General features: G+C 39.8%; 2 protein-coding genes and 1 pseudogene across 10 annotated transcripts in view; 1 reads left to right on the top strand and 2 right to left on the bottom strand.

Moving 5' to 3' along the window:
• Positions 1-1454: 1454 nt before the first annotated feature.
• HDHD2 (haloacid dehalogenase like hydrolase domain containing 2) overlaps positions 1455-19438 on the top strand; it is a 36258-nt gene continuing 18274 nt past the window's right edge. For 2 of the 6 annotated variants that reach the window (XM_025428979.3, XM_025428980.3), the window contains exons 1-4: positions 1455-1612; positions 9627-9737; positions 13754-13962; positions 16969-17053. In XM_025428979.3, coding sequence (XP_025284764.1) covers positions 9637-9737; positions 13754-13962; positions 16969-17053 — 395 coding nt within the window. In that variant the 5' untranslated portion in view covers positions 1455-1612; positions 9627-9636. Of the gene's footprint in view, positions 1613-9626; positions 9775-12518; positions 12756-13295; positions 13358-13753; positions 13963-16968; positions 17054-19438 lie in introns of those variants that run through there. The other 4 variants (XM_049112667.1, XM_025428981.3, XM_025428982.3 and 1 more) reach the window with 4 other exon arrangements.
• LOC112647784 (GTP-binding nuclear protein Ran-like) lies at positions 10516-11679 on the bottom strand (annotated as a pseudogene).
• KATNAL2 (katanin catalytic subunit A1 like 2) overlaps positions 11913-19438 on the bottom strand; it is a 115728-nt gene continuing 108202 nt past the window's right edge. For all 4 annotated transcript variants that reach the window (XM_035719174.2, XM_049112661.1, XM_049112662.1 and 1 more), the window contains one exon: positions 11913-12299. In XM_035719174.2, coding sequence (XP_035575067.2) covers positions 12100-12299 — 200 coding nt within the window. In that variant the 3' untranslated portion in view covers positions 11913-12099. The remainder of the gene's footprint in view (positions 12300-19438) is intronic.

The following is a 19438-nucleotide window of genomic DNA, read 5'->3' on the forward strand; positions in this document are numbered from 1 at the left end:
GGTGCTTACCTCTTTAAGTGTAGTCACCATCTGTTTAGACATCCTATCCCTTCTTTACTCATCTTGCCCTTTGGGAAGCAAAATCATTTGAGACTTTTGAGGGGAAGTCATTAGTCCTGTTCACTTATTCCACGTTATAGTGAATGACGCCATTATTTATAGTACCAAATAGGCCAAGCCTGGAATTTAGTAATTCTCTTGATGCCTTCCTCTCCCTTGCCATTTAATCTGTCAACAATTTCTATTTTACCCCCTAAAGATCTCTTGAATTTGCTTTGTTTCCCCATAAATTTAAGCATCTCTCTCGTAGCCCTGCAGTAGCTTACCTGCAGTAGCTTACCTGGTCTTGCGTACAATTTGGCCCCTCTTCCATCCATTCTCCATACTGCAGCCAGAGTAAGCATTTGGAAAATTGCAAGTCATAATATTACCCACTTGCTTAAAATCCTTCAGTGCTGTTTTAGTCTGGTCACAGCTCTTAGTTCTGAAGGGGAAACTAGGAGCAGATTGCTTCAACCAAGTATGCCCTCACATAGAAAATAGACAACAAAAACGAATAAACTGAAACCAACCTCCAGATTCAGTGGGGAGGAAAAGTAGAGGGTCACCAATGCAGAGAAGAGTTCTATCATACCGTGGCAGACTGCAGCACCGGACAAGAGGGGATGTTGGATGGGTTCTAGCAGCATGAATCCCCAATCAAGGAGTTCCCTATGTGTAAACCTGAGTGTGTATCCCGTTATGTCAGACTGCTCTAGCAAGGGTTTCATCTAGTCGTTTTTCATAGAGATTGCATAGGATAACCGGCTTTGCACTCAAAGTTTATTTGGATTAAAAGCAGGCCGTGTGGATCAAAGAGACTCCCAGCATGTGCGCGGGAGGGGCGCAAGCAGTGAGGGAGATGGTTCCCCGCACTTCCAGATACTGATCCTCTAGGGACGACAGGCAAGGCCTGTGTTTGCTCTCCAACGGGAGGCAGGATTGGCGAGTTGGCAGCCTAAGGTTTGGCAACAGCTGGCGTAGGAAAAGAGGAACTTCAATGCCTGAGAGGGTGGTTAACAGCTACAAGTGCCAGGTGCTAGTCAAGTAGCAAAGCAGTTAATAACTTCAGAGATCGGGTATTTCAAGGAGAGTATCAAGGAGATGACTTCTGAGTTACCCCTCGAGAATGGGCATGACCGGTGCAGTGAGGGGAGGGTGCGGCAAGGAAAGGTACTCCACACGTGATTCACCCATGGCTCCAGAAGGGGAAAGAGCCGCTGAGCAAAAAGGCAGCGGTTTCGTTTCTCCTGCATCTGCGGCTAAGCACGCCAGCCCTTGAGGTGTCGGGAGCAACATTCCCACCTCCAAGGTGCTGAAGGAGCGAGACTAGACTCGGGAGCGCGCCCCCGCATCCCGGAGGGAGCCGTGGGCGGATGGGGCGGATGGGGCGGATGGGGCGGAGCCGGGCCGGGGAGAGGCGGGACTTCCGGTGCGGCGGCCGGCCCAGTTTCCGGCGACTCCGGCCGCCTGCCTGCGGCTTCGGACTGACCTGAAGGACGCTGCGGACGGCGGGGCTGTGCTGACTTTCCTGGGAGCGGGGCTCCTGCTGAGGACGGCGCGCGGAGCAGGGGTGAGGAACCGCTGTGGGACGGGCGACCTCTCGCCCGTGCGGAGGCAGCATTTCTTTGTGAGAGAGCTCGGGGACACAGCGGTTGCGTCTCAGGCCACCCCTTCCTGGGCCGCGGACCAACCCGCGCGCGCCCTCCGTGACGCCGGTCCCGCCCCTCGCTGCTGCTGGGCCTCCACGCATGCGCGCGGCTCCAGGCCCCTCCCCGCGGGCCGGGGGCGGGGCTGCGGGCTCGGGGGCCCCCAGCGGCTGGGCGTGGCGGGCCTTCCCCTGGACTGGATTCCCAAGCCGGCACCGCTTCCGCGCAGTCAGCCCAGGTCCCGAGTGGTGCGCTAGGGCCGTTCCCACCCAGGAGATGGAGGAGATCGCAGTTGTCAGTGCCGAGAGGTTACGGAGACAGGGATTCACGAACTGGGTTAACTCAGCATCCTGCCCTGAGCGATCAGTAGTGCAGCGAACAGGCAACGCTGCGCCTCTTTCTTCAGAGCTTAGCAGAGTGGACCCAGTGATAAGTGGGATAATAGGAACACGCTGGGGCGGGGGGGGCGGGGGGGGCTCCTGGCCCAGCCCTGGGCGAAGAGGAGTTGGACTCCCCAATGCCAGAGGGAAGGGATGCTGATCTGGGACCTATGAACGGCAGGCGTTGGCCAGAGAAAGGGAGGGTGCAGGGGACGGGGGTGGTAGGAGGCCGAGAACCAAAGTGGTTCCAGACAGAAGTCCAGCGATGAGGGAGGTCGGGGGTAGGCCTGGTAGGCCCCTGCAGTGCCGTGAAACTTTGCTGTGGGAGCAGAGACCGAGGAGTTGGAGAGGTAAGGCCGGGCTCTGCACACCAGTGTCCATCGCTCACTCTCTCCTGAGGGCAGCGCAGAGCAACTGGAAGATTTTTTAACTGGTTAGTGACCGAATAATAGTGTCATCTACTGAGTGCATATACAGTGGTTCCAGACTCTTCTACTGGAAGTACGTAGGGAAGAAAAGAGAATTTGTATTCCCCGGGAGGTCTAGGAGGCATTTTCTACAAAGCCCTAACCTCCCAGGAGAAAATTGTTTGTTGAAACCTCCTGTTCTAAATATTTATAAGACACACAAGACTTGAATGATAAACCAGAGCATATACTAGGTTTGTTATAAAATGTTTTCTCAGATCCTCAGGTTATTCTGATGCTCTAGGACTTTGCATCATATATATCCTGTGATTTCTGTAGTCCTTGACCACATGCATCATGTACCCTCCCCTCCACCCCCAGGTACATAACCCAGCCTTTCTGTGTGCAGAACACTGTTCACAATACATGTGTTACTTTCTTTGATTGTCCTACCAACCATTAGAAATGGGAGTAATTCTTTATACTCAAACACTGAAGAACCTGCAGCTGAGAGGTTAAAAAAATCGCCCATGTTCACCCAGCTAGTGGGTTGACCTTCAAACCCAGGCGCTTTGCAACCCCTTAGTTCTGGGACTTCACTACTTCACTTCGGGAAATGGATTTGGGGCTGGAAATAAGGAGATTTGAAGCAGAGAAGACATTTAGGGAATTGTTGAAACAGGCGAGATGAGACGTGATTTCAAAACCCAAGATAGTTTTAGTAACTATGAAGAGAAGTGAGTGGATTCAAAGAACGTAGAGCTGCCACGATTTGGCATTTGACTGAATAGGAGGAAGGAGTGGGGAGAGCCTGGTGGCTACATCTGGGTTGCTGGGGCAGCCATTCACTCATACGGATTGTAGGGAAAAGAGCAGCTTTGAGGATAACAAGGGCTTGTTGGACTGAGATGCACCACAGTATTCACGAGGAGATGTCCTTCTGATGTATCTTGAAGACTTCCCTTCAGCCTGAGAGAATTTACTTTTCTTCTTTGCGTTGAATATGTTCCGTTCGTTATCAGTTATTGATAACTTTCTGAGTTGTTGATGACCTACTTTCTAAGGTATATCCCCAGTAACCTGTTCAAACTATGGGAGATGGCGGGACATGGACTACTTCTGAAGCCTTTGCCTGTCTTTTAGAGGTGACACATGTATTTTACAATTAATTTTATCAAATACTGACCTGTAGTTCAAGTAACAAGTATTAAAAAAGTTCAGACGAGATCATGGCTGAAGTGGTCAAGGCCTATACTGGGGCTAATTGAGTAAATGTGTGTGTGTGTGTGTGTGTGTGTGTGTATTTAGATTTTATTTATTCATGAAAGACACAGAAGCAGAGACACAGGCCGAGGGAGAAGCAGGCTCCCTGCGAGGAGCGCGATGCAGGACTCGATCCTAGGACCCTGGGACCACACCTTGAGCCAAAGGCCAATGCTCAACCACTGAGCCACCCAGATACCCGAGGAAGTATATTTTGAGGTTGGAGTGGGGTACCTCAGGTTTTTTTTTCTTCTAGGCCTCAATCACTCTCAGATATGTAATGCTCCAGAGAGCATTTTAGAATTTAAAAGCTATGTTCTGTGGGCGTCTGGGTGGCTCAGTGGTTGAGCGTCTGCCTTCAGCTCAGGTCGTGATCCCCAGGTCCTGGGATCGAGTCCTACATTGGGCTCCCTGTGGGGCGCCTGCTTGAACTGCCTGTGTCTCTGCCTCTCTTTCTGCGTCTCTCATGAATGGATGAGTAAAATCTTAAAAAAAAATTATGTTCTGTGAAACTGATGAAAGCAAAAATACAGGTTTTTAAAATGCTTTGGTAACATTAAGCCTATGTGGATGCTTCGGTAAGGATTAATATTACCAGTATTTATTATGACCATTTGCTAGCTCTAGTTGTACAGGTTTATTTTTTTTTAAACAGTACAATTCTTTTGTTGTTTATCCAGTCTTGTTTATATTTTGTTCTTTAATTACCTTCAAGTTAACATTTTTTATTAAGTACAGATGTTGCCCATTGTTCTACTGGGTTGTTTGTCTTAATATTTATAGTTTATGTTTTCTGGATTCTGGTCTTTTCTCACATGTGTTGGAAATTTGTTTTTCACTCTGTATATTTTCACACTCTTTCTCTTCAGTACTTTAAAAAACTTTTTTTTCCAGCAATTGAATTCATTGGCCTTTTCCTCTTTGGTAGTGCTTTTTATGTCTTAAAAAGCCATTCCTATTCTCAAGTCATGAAGATATTCTCCTACTTAAAAACTTTACAGTTTTTGCTGCCACAAACAGATGGTTATTTCATCTACCTGGGAGAAAAACTTTGTGTGATGTTATAGGGGAGTGCAATTTAATTTTTTCTTATGTGGGTATTCAATTGTTCTAATGTTATTGACCATGTCATTGTTTCTTCATGGATCTGAAATTACCTCTGTCATGTCTGGCTTCTACACATGGGGTAGGGGGTTGTTTTCTGGATTCTCTCTTCTGTTCCAGTGATCAGTTTGTCTTTATGTGCTAATACCACAACATCTTAATTACAAGACCTCATTAATCAAATCTAGATATTAGGTAAAGCAAGGTCCCACCTTCTTTTTCTTCCTCAGTCTTGGCTGAGGTATCTTGGCTGTCTTTGGCCATTTGCAGTGATATATATATATATATATATATATATATATATATAGCTTTTAGAATCAGCTTATCAAGTTCTACAAAACACTTTTTGAGATAGTGTTTCAAATTGTACTCAATGTATAGATCATTATAGGGAAAATTGACATCTTTACAATATCGGGTCTTTTAATCCATGAAAATGGTACCTCTCTATATATTTGACTTTTTTGTGGCTTTCATTGAAGTTTTTTTGTTTTTTATTTTTAAAGATTTTATTTATTTATTCATGACACACACACAGAGGCAGAGACACAGGCAGAGGAAGCAGCAGGCTCCATGCAGGGAGCCCACTGTGGGACTCGATCCCAGGACCTCGGGATCATGACCTGAACCAAAAGCAGATGCTCAACCACTGAGCCACCTAGGTGCCCCTTCTTTGAAGTTTTTAAGTTTTGACATAAAAATGTTGACATCTTTTATTAGACTTTTCCTGGTAACTTTATATTTTATGATACTATTGTAAGTAATATTTTTAAATTAGTTTTCTAATTATTTTTAGTGACATGTAAATGAAAATAATTTTTAATATTAATTGCTATACTTTCCTGCTGTCTTAGAATCTTGCATTTTTTGTATATACATTCATAACATGTATCAATAGCAATGGTTTTCTCTTTTCCAATCCTTATACCTTGTTTTTCTTGCCTACTATACTAGTTAGGGTATTATTTACACTGTTAAATGGAAGTGGTGATAGTAGCATCCTTGTGTTATTCCTATCTCAAAGAAAATATTTCCAGTATATTGCTGATAAGACTAATGTTGGCTGCAGCCTTTTTGTAGATAGTCTTTATCAGCTTACAGAAGTTCCTTTCCATTTTTATGTGCTCAGAGTATTTAGCATGTACACATGCTGAATTTTATCAATGCTTTTTCTGCGTGAATTGACATGCTCAGACATTATTTTACTTCTTCTATCTATTAATATAAACAACAGTGATTGGTTTTCTAATTTAAACCAACCTAAGAAAAAATAAAAAAATAAAAAAATAAACCAACCTAAGTAGGATAACCCCAATTTGGTCATAATTCTTTTAATATATTACTAGGTTGACAGTTATTTTCTTTCAGCACATTAAAAATGTCATTTTAATGTATTTGGACTTGTCATTGTTGCTGGTGTGAAGTCAGCTACCAGTCTATTGGGTCTTTGAAAGTCATGTGTCTTTTCCCTTGGCTGCCTGCAGGATCTTTGCGTTGCTTCCAGTGTACAGTTATGAATTTCTTTTTATTTGTCTTGCTTGGAATGCTTTGGGCTTTCTGAATCTGCACATGGATAGTTCTTCATGGTTTTTTTTTTTGCACAGATTTTTCAGCCTTGTCTTTTATTTGTTAAACATGTAGGCCTATCAGGCCTATCCAGTGATCTGTCTGATAATCACATTATCACAGGAGCCCTTACAGGACTACTTTATCCACTGTTGTTTCTGTAGGATCTTCTCCCTTATGATCTTTGTTTCTTTAGGTTACTTACTCATTATGCTTAGAATTTTATTTGATTTTATTTATGGAATTTTGTGGCTGTTTGGGCTGAAAGTAATGAGGAGGGTTTGCACTTACTTCAGCCAGGCACCTGCTAGTTAAGATCATTGTAATTAAAATCCTGAAGGTTTCCTAATGACTTATCTTCAGTAATGTGAATTTGGTCTACAGACTGGGTCTAGGGCTGGCTTATGGTTACTCATTCTTTGTGGCACTTTCTTCCTTTTACTCTTTGGGCCAAGTTTCATAGCAGTTTATTTTCTTGTAGTTGACTGAGACAGGGTGGGGTGGGAATATCAGTGATGGTTTATTTCTGGCTCATCCTTACACTGAAGGCTCTGCTTTTAGATTGGGAGGATCTGTCTCTTCAGGTGGGCTCTGAGGTTTATTTTTTGTTCCCTACAGGGATTGGGACAAGAGGGAGCTAAACATAACTTAATGTGGGCAAATGCTCCTAGGGCCAGAACAGGCTACAGTATTCTACTCATCTCCTTGTTTCTTGCTTTGACTCAATCTAAGAAATTCTTTTCTTCCTTGCTCCTTGAAGCTTTATACACACACACACATACACACATATACATATACATACATACACATACACACATATACACATACATATACACACACATATACATACACCTTGAACAACATGGGTTTAAACTGTGCTCATCTACTTATACAGGATTTTTTTCAATAAATACAGTGTAATACTGTAAATGTATTTTCCTTGTGATTTTTAATACTTTTTTCTAGCTTATTTTATTGTAAAAATAGAACATGCAATACATACGACATACAAAATACTTGTTAATCAACTGTTTATGTTATCAGTAAGGCTTCTAGTCAACAGTAGGCTATTAATAGTTAAGTTCAGGTGGAATCAAAAACTATACTTGGATTTCCAACTGTGCAGGGGTCAGCCTCCCTAGCCCACATGTTTTTCAGGGGTCAAATGTGTGTGTGTGTGTGTGTGTGTGTGTGTATTTTAATCTAGTATTGTTAAGTTTAATTTGGAGAGCTAATTTGGTTACGTAGCCAGCTATATTATTGGAAGCGCAACTCCAAGAATGATTTTTTTAAAAAGAAGCATACCAGAGTTTATTCATAGGAGACTATGAGTAGGAGACTACAAGTTTCTGTCATTGCTCAGGATATATTTGGAACTGTTTTTTTGGAATTGGTTTCAGAGCTAGTAGCATATTCTTTTAAATATCTTTATTGGCTATAGTTGTCCTCCTTTAAAGATGTAACTCGGGCTTATCAGAGGATCCAGCAGTCACACTTCACACTTCTGTTTACCCAAATAATTGAAAACTTCTGTTAATAGAAAAACCTGTGCATGAATGTTTATAACTACTTTATTCATGATCCCTGAAAACCAGAAATACCAAGATAAAATTCGACAGGAGAATGGATAAACTGTGGTATGTCCACATTTTGGGATACTGTTCAATAACAAGATAAATGAGCTTTATTGATTCTGGCAAAAACATGGATGGATCTTCATTGCATTTTACTAAGTAAAAGAAGCCCACCCCAAAAGGCTACATATTCTATAATTTTATTCATATGACATTCTGAAAAAGAACTAGGGACAAAGAATATCAGTGGTTGCCGAGAATTGGTGGAGGGAAGAGCAGTTGATTACAGGGGAGGTACACAGGGGGAACTTATAGGATAATATTTTTGATACTTGTTTGTATGTCTGAAATATTTTATTATAAAAGCAAAAAATGGAAGAAAAAAATGAATAAGCTTAAAAAAAACTAAAAATGAAGTTCCCTCCTCTTCTCTTTAGCTTACCCAGTGTTCTTACTTATTCTGTTATTTTTAAACCATGCATATGCCTTATACTCCACTGTATATACAATGTAGCTCATAATAAGCAAATTTTATTTTTTATTTTTTATTTTTTTTAATAAGCAAATTTTAAAGGGGAAAATATGCAAAAGGAAAGTTGGATGTGGTTAAGGTAAGGAAACCATCTCTTGACTAAAATGACTGTATAGCTTGAAATTTCTTATCTTTAGTGACCTGTAAACACTGCTAACTCCTTGACCACTTATGTCATGTCAGGCTATAATAGTAGAGATGGGCAATTAGAACATTTTCTTTCTTTCTTTCTTTCTTTCTTTCTTTCTTTCTTTCTTTCTTTCTTTCTTTCTTTTTTTTTTTTCTGATTTTTAGAATTTATTTATATATACTAAGAGAGCACACATGTCCCTGCAGGGAGAGGGGCAGAGGAAGAGGGAGAGAGAGAATCATAAGTAGACTCCACCCCAGTCTGCTGTGGCTTTATCTCAAAATCTGGAGATCATAACCTGAGCTGAAGACAAGTGTCAGACACTTAACCGACTGAGCCATCCAAGTACCCTTGAACATTTTCATCTTATATAGCAAAAGATGAAAAAGATTTTGCCAGTGGTTTAAGGTTTTCCATCCATCTATTCTTCAGAGTACATTTGTTCATATTAAAATAAATGAATGGGGACGCCTGGGTGACTCCCCAGGCGCTTGAGCATCTGCCTTTGGCCCAGGTGTGATCCCGGGGTCCGGTATGAACACCTCACATCAGGCTTCTTGTAGGGAGCCTGCTTCTTCCTCTGCCTATATCTCTGCCTCTCTCTTTGTACCTCTCATGAATAAATAAATAAAATCTTTAAAAAAATAAGATAAAATAACATAAATGAATTGTTCCACCAAAGAATTATTTTAAGAAATCTGAAAGTAAATAGTAACTTCTCTTTTTTAATACTATTCCCCTTCCTACAGCTTTAATTCAAGATATAAACAAAACAAAACAAAACAAAACCAACCATTCTAAAAGTTTCATGAATCAAATTATGGATTTTGGATTTTTAAAAACACATTCTTTTCTAAAAGAGAAGCAGCTTAACACTAAGCAGTATCTTTCTGGATATGAATGATATTTTTGAAGACTTACCCGTTTTTAATTGTCCATTGTTTCCTAAACTGTATTTTTAATTTCATTTGCTCTCTCCTAGGGAATGAAGGATGGCAGCACGCCGTGCATTAAAAGCTGTTTTGGTGGATCTCAATGGCACACTTCACATTGAAGATGCAGCTGTGCCAGGCGCACAGGAAGCTCTTAAAAGGCAAGCTATTCTCCAGGTTCAGCTGACAAATATGTTTGTAAGTGCCATATTACCAAGGCAGATCATTAGCTAAATGGATGGCCTTAAGATGGCATTTCACCAGCTTACCATATATACAGGAACTGCCTTGGGTTTAGCCACAAGATATATGCACTGTAATTTCCTGCAAACACCAGTTTCTAAACCTTTATTAGGTTTGGCCTTTTGATCTAGTCTTTTTGTTCTTTGTGTGTGTGTCTTTATCTAAGTCAGTAATGTAAATTTTGGAATGAAAACTTAAGATTCTAAAGTACGGAATAAATAGCGTTGGAAAATCACAGATGAACCCTGGAATCACAAAATGAAACATACACATGCACAAAGGCATAGCTCTGCCCTCTACCCCTTCACCCAAAATCTAGCATTGAGTGTGCAACTGCTCAAGTAAAATTCAGTTAAGAGACTTGAAATTTTATATTGGTTTCCATCAACAAAATGTAATGCTTTTGAAGGTTAGAGACTATCTTATATTTCTTTTTTTTTTTTTTCCATTCGAAACACAACTTTATTCTGATTCCAAATGAAAAGGAATGGGAATGACAGTGACACGAGATTTCACCACTGGATATAGTGATGGGACTATAGCAGTCTCATATCTGAAACTCAGGAGGGAAACAGTTGCGTTCCAAAACAGCTAAATATGCAGGTCCAAAAAATGAAGGTGCTTTTCAAACTACCATACTCACTCCAAAGCCCGTTCGTCTCCTTCAGCACCCCAAAGGTAAAGTTACATATTCAGCTATGTAAGAAAGTGGCAAACACTCCACCCCCCCCCCCCGCCCCCCCCCGACATCACAGGACAGTTGCCTATAAAACTAGACTTCTGACCCCAGGCTTTCTCACAGGGCACTTTCTCACAGAGAGCGTCCTCGTCCTCATCCAGGAGAGCAGTTGTCTGAGCAGCCTCTAGATCAGGTTCATACTGTGCTGCCAAAGCTAGATCCATGATAATCTCTGGTGGGGCAAGAGCAGGTATGGTGGCAAACTCCCAAGTTAGGGTCTCCATTTAGTTTTCTAGCAAGCCCTGTGAAGAGCTTTTCAAAGTTGTAGTTACTTTTGGCAGAAATGTCAATAGTACTAAAGGTTCTTCTTTCAGTGGAAGACAATAGACTTTGCCTTAATTGTTCTGTCCTTAATGTCTACTTTGTTGGGACACTTGGGTGGCTCAGTGGTTGAGCATCTGCCTTCAGCTCAGGACGAGATCCTGGAGTTCCAGGATGGAGTCCCACATCGGGCTCCCTGTGAGGAGCCTGATTCTCCCTCTGTCTGTGTCTCTGCCTCTCTCTATGTCTCTTACGAATAAATAAATAAAATCTTTAAAAGAAAATATGTCCATTTTGTTGCCACACAGCACAATGGGGATGTTTGCACACTCCTACCAAATCTCTTTGTCAGTTAGGCTCATTCTTGTAAATAACTCTTGACATTACATTAAATGTTATAATGACACACAGGGCTTGGATGGAATAGCCATCCTTAAGCCCACCAAATTTCTCCTGACCAGCCATTTTCCCTACATTGAACTTAATAAGCCCTCTGTTGGTATGGACCTCAACACCCAAGGTGGCTGCTACTTCTCAAAATTCACCAGTCAGATGATGTTTCATGAATGTAGTTTTTCCAGTTACCACCATTCCCAACCAACCAGCACAAGTTTGAACTGGACTTGGGGTCCTCCTTGGGCAGCCAAGCATGTTGGTGCTTCCAAGGAACATCTCTGGCCCATCTCACTGAGCTCTTATATTTCTGACAGATCAACCACAACACTTAATGCAAGTCTACATATAAATTGGGGATATGGTAAAAATTTATTTAAGCGAACTGATGTTAGTGCTTCCGAATTCTGAAAAAATTACTCATCAGTCAGAACTAATAATGTTATTAAGTACCTTCATCCTAAAATACTTTAGAGAAGTTTTCAAAAATCAGCAGTACTTAGCATGTGGTGCTTATCATTTTCCAACCTTAAAACATTCATAGTATGCTGTTTTTTTTTTTTTTTTTTCAGAAAATGCAGTGATTAGTGTCACAGCCAGGTGTTAGACCAAAAGATGGAAAAAGACTTTGTATTCTCAAGAAGCTTATTTCCCATTTGGGGAATCAATAAACAGAGAGAGGCTTATGTATCTGGTAGGCCTCTGTTGGAATCTATCAGTTTAGTTAGAGTTACAATATTCATTATAAGTGGACAACATGTTTAAAGCCAAAAGAAAACCTGTTGCAGAGTTGGACTTTGTCTTGACACAGTTTCTCTTTCTAGAGTTGGCTTTCTAGAGAAAAGGATGCCTGTTGATCAGTCTCTTCTTCTATTGGAGTAGAGCTTCTACTGCTTTAATGATGAGCTTTCTATTCGATTGAAAGAAAAATCTTGGGATCCCTGGGTGGCGCAGCGGTTTGGCGCCTGCCTTTGGCCCAGGGCGCGATCCTGGAGACCCTGGATCGAATCCCACGTCGGGCTCCCGGTGCATGGAGCCTGCTTCTCCCTCTGCCTGTGTCTCTGCCTCTCTCTCTCTCTCTCTGTGACTATCATAAATAAATAAAAATTAAAAAAATAAAAAATAAAAAGAAAGAAAAATCTTTTATTTGTAGTAAACAGTGGACACCATCTCTAAGTTGCTCAGTAAACTGTGAACCTGCCAGTTTGCGGGGACAAGAACCTACACATTGTTCTCTTACTGGCACCAACTGGCATGGGGGTGGGGGGTGGGGAGGGTTCCATCGCAAAGAAATCACTAGACTCTGTCACTGCTGGCTTTGGTTTCTGTGGAAGGAAAGAGACTATGGGAAGTTGAAGGACTAGTCAAAAGAAAAGTTTTTTTTTAATCCACATTAAAAGTGATGTGGTAATTTCCATACTTGTACTTGTTCATTTTTAATTCTATTGGTAGTAGTTCTGTTGAAGTAATCAGTTTCTTTTGAGAGGTAAACCACCACATTTAATGTGTTTTTCAGAAAAGCTCTCACACAGACACTGTACAGGTAATCATAATTACAGCAAACCATTTAATCATGGAAATTCATTTAATGCTCTTTGGGTGAATACCTAAAAATATTTTTTCTGATTTATTTGCTTGCTTGTTTTAATTGTGGTTGGTGCTGTTAGGTTTTGTGTCCATTTGAGACAGGTGTAAAACCGACTGAGCCATCCAAAAAAAAGCAACAGGATATTGATATAAAATTTTAAATTGTGACTAAATTAAAATTATTTTTAGATTTTGGATTAAAATACTGTAGGTCTAACAAAATAATTTCCATTTGTAAAGAAAGCTAGACTATCATGAATTGTCTCTCTGGTACCGGCTTACCAGTTTAGGTTCCAGAAGCAGATCATAAAATCAAACAATCCTGTATGTAGGTAGTTCAGGGGGAAAACACATTTCAGTCTGGACAACTGGAATGTTTCTTTGAGCTTTCCAGACAGCTTCTGCCTATTAACTTAGTAACAATTAGTGTTGAGCCACTAATTGGGAAGAAGGGAAAAACATTCTGAAGTATCCTCTGTTCTGTTGATATAGATCAGAAGCTGTACCAGCATAAATCGGAGTTCCTACTGCCACACACACACACCCCAGCTGTGCAAAGTGAGCATTCACTTAACTCCTTGGCTTCTGTTGTCCCAAATTTAAGAGAAGGTTGTACTAGTAGATAATCTCTAAGGTAACTTATCTTTCATAATCTGTGAGTACAGTGGTTACCAAGCTTTGTTTTTTTCACTTTACTAAAACCCTGTGGCAAAACTTAGTTATAGAAGACTCTCAAAAAGGTAGACATAGGTTTTACATTTTGACTTTGCATCCTTTGGAGATGAAGCAGTCCACGGGGTGTGGATAATTTGTAAAAAAGCTCATTAGCAGTAAAAATTTTTACATGGTGACTTACTCTTCATTTTCTGACCTTTGGCAAGTGCTATCAAATTAGATTTTATGGGGATTAGGATGTAAAAGCTGCCTATTGACATCTAAATTTTACTTTCCCAGGTTACGCGGTGCTTCTGTAATCGTTAGGTTTGTGACCAATACAACCAAAGAGAGCAAGCAAGACCTTTTGGATAGGTTGAAAAAATTGGAGTTTGATATCTCTGAAGATGAAATATTCACTTCTCTGACTGCAGCCAGAAATTTAGTAGAGCAGAAACAGGTTCGACCCATGCTGCTAGTGGATGATCGGGCACTACCTGATTTCAAAGGTAGGGGAAATTGGAAAGACACAGAAATTGGTTCTTCATATTTGCTTACAAATCATTCTAAAACTGGACATTTACAAGTGTCTTTGTCAGATTGCCTCTTATTATTATGGAAATGGTCAACAGTTTTAATCTAAATTCATGTTTCCCAAACCTATTTTGACCACAGTCCACAGTATGCACACATAATATAGTAACCCAGTAGATATATGTTTGTGTTTATGTATGTTAAACAGTACTTACTTTTGGAAATGTACTCCATTCTCTATTTGGTTTATTTAATTGTTTGATTTTCATGCTGCTTAGAGCCCTCCAAATTAGCTTCACAATCTGCTAATGAATCATGGCCCACAGTTTGAAAAAACACAGGTCAAAATCACTTTGTGTATTATAATCCTTAATCTAGGAGTCACTGTATTAGTTTGAATAAATGAGATAAACTAAGATCTACTTACTTAAAAATAAGTCTTGGAATCTTACATTTTATTTCAGTTTTTGTTAATAGAATTAATCTGATCCCACTTAAAAATGATTGATTATAGGGAGTTTATATTTATGCTAGACTTGGCTTTTGAGACTGATGAATAAATCTTAATAATATTGTGAAAAAAGGTATTCTGTATAGTGTGAGGTTTTTGCAATGCCCATAAAGTATTTTCAATCAAAATAAAATAAAACTATTTTCTCTTTGGAAAAATTAACAGACTCTGGGAAAATACCCTGGTTTTATGAAGCTTTGCCACATTACTTTTATAAATGACAGAGTGAAATGACACAATATGGAAAAATGGGCATAAAAGCCTCATTATAAAACCATATGATGGCTTTACAAATAATGATTAGGGAAATTCAGCATGAATATGTTGTATATCATTAGGCAGAACCTCAAAACTTCTCAGGAAATAGAACACTGTATCAAGCAGAATTATAATTTTAAGGAACAGAAGCCAACAGAAAATACATTTCTTAAAAGGATCTAAATGCTGACAGTGCACCTCCTATGGAGATTTGTCAATAGCTAGCAAAATGTATCTGAAGCAGAACTGCCACTTGTAGGAATCTATTCCTAAGAGGTGGCTACAAAAATACACAATGGCATACAATCAAAGTTGTTTGTTACGGTCTTATTTGAAATAACAAAGGATTGGAAACAACCCAAATGTTCATTGGAAAGGATTGTTTAAACTATGATATGTCCACAAAATAGAATGCCTTGTAGCTGAAATATAAGTAAGGGCAAATTCTGTCTCTTGATAAGGAGTGGTCTTCATAAGCTATATGAAGTGAAAAAGGGAGTTGTAGAAAACCTTACATATTTTCTGTGTAAGAAAATGAGAGGGAAATGGAGATCTATGGATTTGTCTTATAATTGTGAAAGGAAGCTAAAGAAGAATAAATGGGGGGATCCCTGGGTGGCGCCTGCCTTCGGGCCAGGGCGTGATCCTGGAGTCCTGGGATCGAGTCCCGCATCGGGCTCCCTGCATGGAGCCTGCTTCTCCCTCTGCCTGTGTCTCTGCCTCTCTCTCTGTCTCTCTCTCTCTCTCTGTGTGTGTCTCTCATAAATAAATAAATAAAATCTTTAAAAAAAAAAGAAGAAGAAGAATAAATGGGAAACTAGGAAAAGTAGTTATCTAAATGGGAAGGAAGGGAGAAATGGATTAGGAGACAAAACTTCTCTAAAAGTACTTTGTATAGCTTTGCCTTTGGAACCATGTAAATATTTTGCATATTTAAAAGACAACTAAATGGTAAAAAATAATCCAGTCCCTGAAAACTAAAATCAAATTGAAACAAGTAAATTTAATTCTGTATCAAGTTGGTGGCATAAACCACTTAGAGAAAAGAGTTACTTCAAATGACTTTAAAATACAATATTTTGATTGTTCATGGTGTGATAAATTCTAAGGGTAAAAACTACATTCGATAGTCTTAGTGTTATTAGTAATGTTGATAGTATTATTTTTAAATTATAGATACAGGATAAAGCAAAGTAGTAATTATGCTAATATTGGTAGTACCCATGATTTTATGTGTAAGTGAAAAGAGATACAAATATAAAAATCAAATAAGCTGTATATTACTAATTTTGAATCAAAAATGTCATTATCAAAAAAAAAAAAAAAGATGTCATTATCAACTCCCTTGTTCTCTGAAAAAATACACATTATCCAGATCTTCCACTGCAAAGACCTGGAAGCAGTGATAGCCAGTGCTCAGATGGTGGTGCACTACCATTTCTGAATTACTCACTACTTGTGGCTACTATAAGGAGGAAGTTGGGAATCTAGGTCTCTGCTCTATTTCTTCCCCTCACATTTTGGTGGAATTGACAATAAGAATGCTTCAGGGCAGGCATTGAGTGAGGCAAATAGGCTTAGTTATATAGATAAGCCACAAAACCTTTCATCAGACTTTTAATAACTGTAATAGTGAATGTACCTGTTTGGTTTTCATATCTGAAGTTCTGTTATCAGATACCAAGACTTTAAAATATGCTTTAATTATAGAATAATATTTGTGGAACTAAGAGTGGATTAAGCATTAAGTAGAAACCTGTAGAATCTATAGGCATTCCGTATTTATCATGAATGTGTTAACCTCAGCTGTGTCAATTAGAAAGTTTAATTTCCTTGCCTCTTAGACTTTTAGTCCCTCATCAGTTGCTATTGATCTGATAGCTCATAGAGAACTCATCGCTGTTCTTGTTGATTGTAATCAGTAAAGCTTTTTAAAGTTAGAAATTGTCACTTGTTTGAGAACATCAAGTTACAAGTTTCCATTGAGATCTTCTAGTTACTGAGTAGCTATAACACCATGGAAAAAGAATATGCAAAAATACTAGGAGACTTTTTTTAAGTATTGCTTATACCTCCAAAGTACATTGGGCAGGATAATATCTTAAATTTCAGAGTATGGCTACAGCAAAAATTTGTATTTGATTGACTAAAGCCATTTTATTATAAAACATATCATTGCTGTTAACAATTACATATTTTTTTCCATTCCCAGGCATACAAACAAGTGATCCTAACGCTGTGGTCATAGGATTGGCACCAGAACATTTTCATTATCAAATTCTGAATCAAGCCTTCCGGTAAGTCTTTAGCTCTTTATTTTTCATCTGATCATATAATCCCCTCTTCCCTTCCTGAGTCTCTGTCATGGAAGGTTATAGATATATTTTACTTTCTGGCCACCCAAATTGTACATGAGGATAGATGTCTTCAAGATAACTTCAAGATCAACATTAAATCATATTTATTGCTAGCTTGCTTAGTTTTTTAAAAATAATCAGTATGTTAGAAAGTGATGATCATTGGGGTTTTTCTGGTTTGTAGAATCAATTATCTTGGGGCAGAAATTCAGAATAAAATTGCAGCTCTGAAGCTAGCAAATTTGTAATGGAACCCAAGTCCATGTGCCCAGTGGGCAGCAAAGCCAGTCACTGAGACATATCAGGTTTGCAGCAAGGAAAGAGTTTATTCAAGAAGCAGCCAGAAGAAGAGACTGGAGGACTAGCTTCTAATCTGCCTCCTCCAAGGAGGGAGAGAACAAATGTTTTATAATCAGAGGGGTTGAGATTATATACGTATTGATGAAAAGGGCAGGGAAACTTACATAGCTGTTAATGAGAAAAGATGGATTGTGATCATTGAGCAAACGTATGTAACATCCCATGTTCACTTTGGGGTGAGGATTTGACACCAGAATGGGACAAAATTGAGCCCTGACATCAAAATGGTATCTTAGGACAAAGAGAAGAAGGTTGCTAGAGGCATGCTCTGAGAACTGACATGAACTGAATGGGATCTTGGGTTATATCCAGCAAGGAACGCTGGGCTTTGCTTGTTCATAGGCTGGAACTGTATCAGATGACCTTGAGTCCAGGCTTCTGCAGAGACAGTTGATGGATATGTTAGTGGGGTCTGAAAATTTTAGAATAGCTGATGAGGGGGCAACTGTTCTCTGAAAAACAAGCTTTACACTTTGGGCTTGTTTTAACCTCATTAATCCTGTGGGGCATGGTTTCAGTTTTATCTTTTATTATTATTCCTGTGATTCTCCATTGATTATGTTGTTCTCTGAAGGAAGGTATTACCTTGGTTAACACTCCAAAACAGTACATGTAATTCTTCCCTCAGTGACAGTCTAAGGGATTGAGAAAAGTTGACACATTTGACCACACTTTTTTTTTTTTTAAGACTTGATTCATTTATTCATGAGAGACACAGGCAGAGGGAGAAGCAGGCTCCCTGTGGGGAGTCAGATGCAAGACTCAATCCCAGGACCCCAGGATCACGGCCTGAGCCAAAGGCAGATGCTCAACTGCTGAGCCATCCAGGTGTCCCTTGACCACATTTTCAAAGAAATTATTTGATAAGTGATATTAGTAGTCTGAACTGGGATGGTAGCAGTATGGTTGAAGAAGCAGATTTAGGTAGTAGTATCAGCATGACTAGATGGTTGGGTTTAGGGGGTGAATAAGACCAGTGAGTCAAGGGGATCCCTGGGTGGCACAGCGGTTTGGCGCCTGCCTTTGGCCCAGGGCGCAATCCTGGAGACCCGGGATCGAATCCCACGTCGGGCTCCCTGCATGGAGCCTGCTTCTCCCTCTGCCTGTGTCTCTGCCTCTCTCTCTCTCTGTGTGACTATCATGAATAAATAATAAAAAAAAAAAAAAAAAAAAAAAAACCAGTGAGTCAAGGTGGATGCCCAGATTTCTAACCTGAGCACATGTGACAGAGAACATTTTCTGTTTGGGGTTCAGGGGGTGATAAGGTGGCCTTTGTGGTATCTAACTGGAGGTGTTCCAATGGTTGCTGGCAGAAATGTGGAGAAATACAACATAGAAATGTTCTAAATCTTCACTTTTATGTCCATTTTGCTTAAATGTACTTTTCACTTTTGCTTTAAAAAGGAAGATGGCATCCTGGTTCTCATACTTAAGAATAGACTCTAGAGTGAGATTGATTTTTTTCCCTAGGATTTTTTATTTTTCATAGGTTTTTCATTTTTCATCTTGTCTTTTACTTCTTATCAAACCATTAAACCATGTTATTTGCCTTTGAATTTATGATAAGTAGCTCTAAATATTGCATCAGGATACACTGAACTTGCTTAAAAAATTTTTTTATAATGGCTAGGTAAATTTTTGGTATTTAATTACAAAGAATGCGATAAAAAACATGATTTTCTTACCAGTATGAAGATCTACAGGAATCATACTAATGTATACTTGATGTAGAATTCATTTCTTGATGTAGATGTCCAAAAATGAGAATGTTTGTAGAAAACTTTAACTCACTACAGGGATCCCTGGGTGGCGCAGCGGTTTAGCGCCTGCCTTTGGCTCAGGGCGCGATCCTGGAGACCTAGGATCGAATCCCACGTCGGGCTCCCGGTGCATGGAGCCTGCTTCTCCCTCTGCCTATGTCTCTGCCTCTCTCTCACTCTCTCTCTGTGTGTGACTATCATAAAT

Source organism: Canis lupus, chromosome 7 (assembly GCF_003254725.2).
Source record: "Canis lupus dingo isolate Sandy chromosome 7, ASM325472v2, whole genome shotgun sequence".
In the NCBI taxonomy this organism is placed as follows: Eukaryota; Metazoa; Chordata; class Mammalia; order Carnivora; family Canidae; genus Canis; species Canis lupus.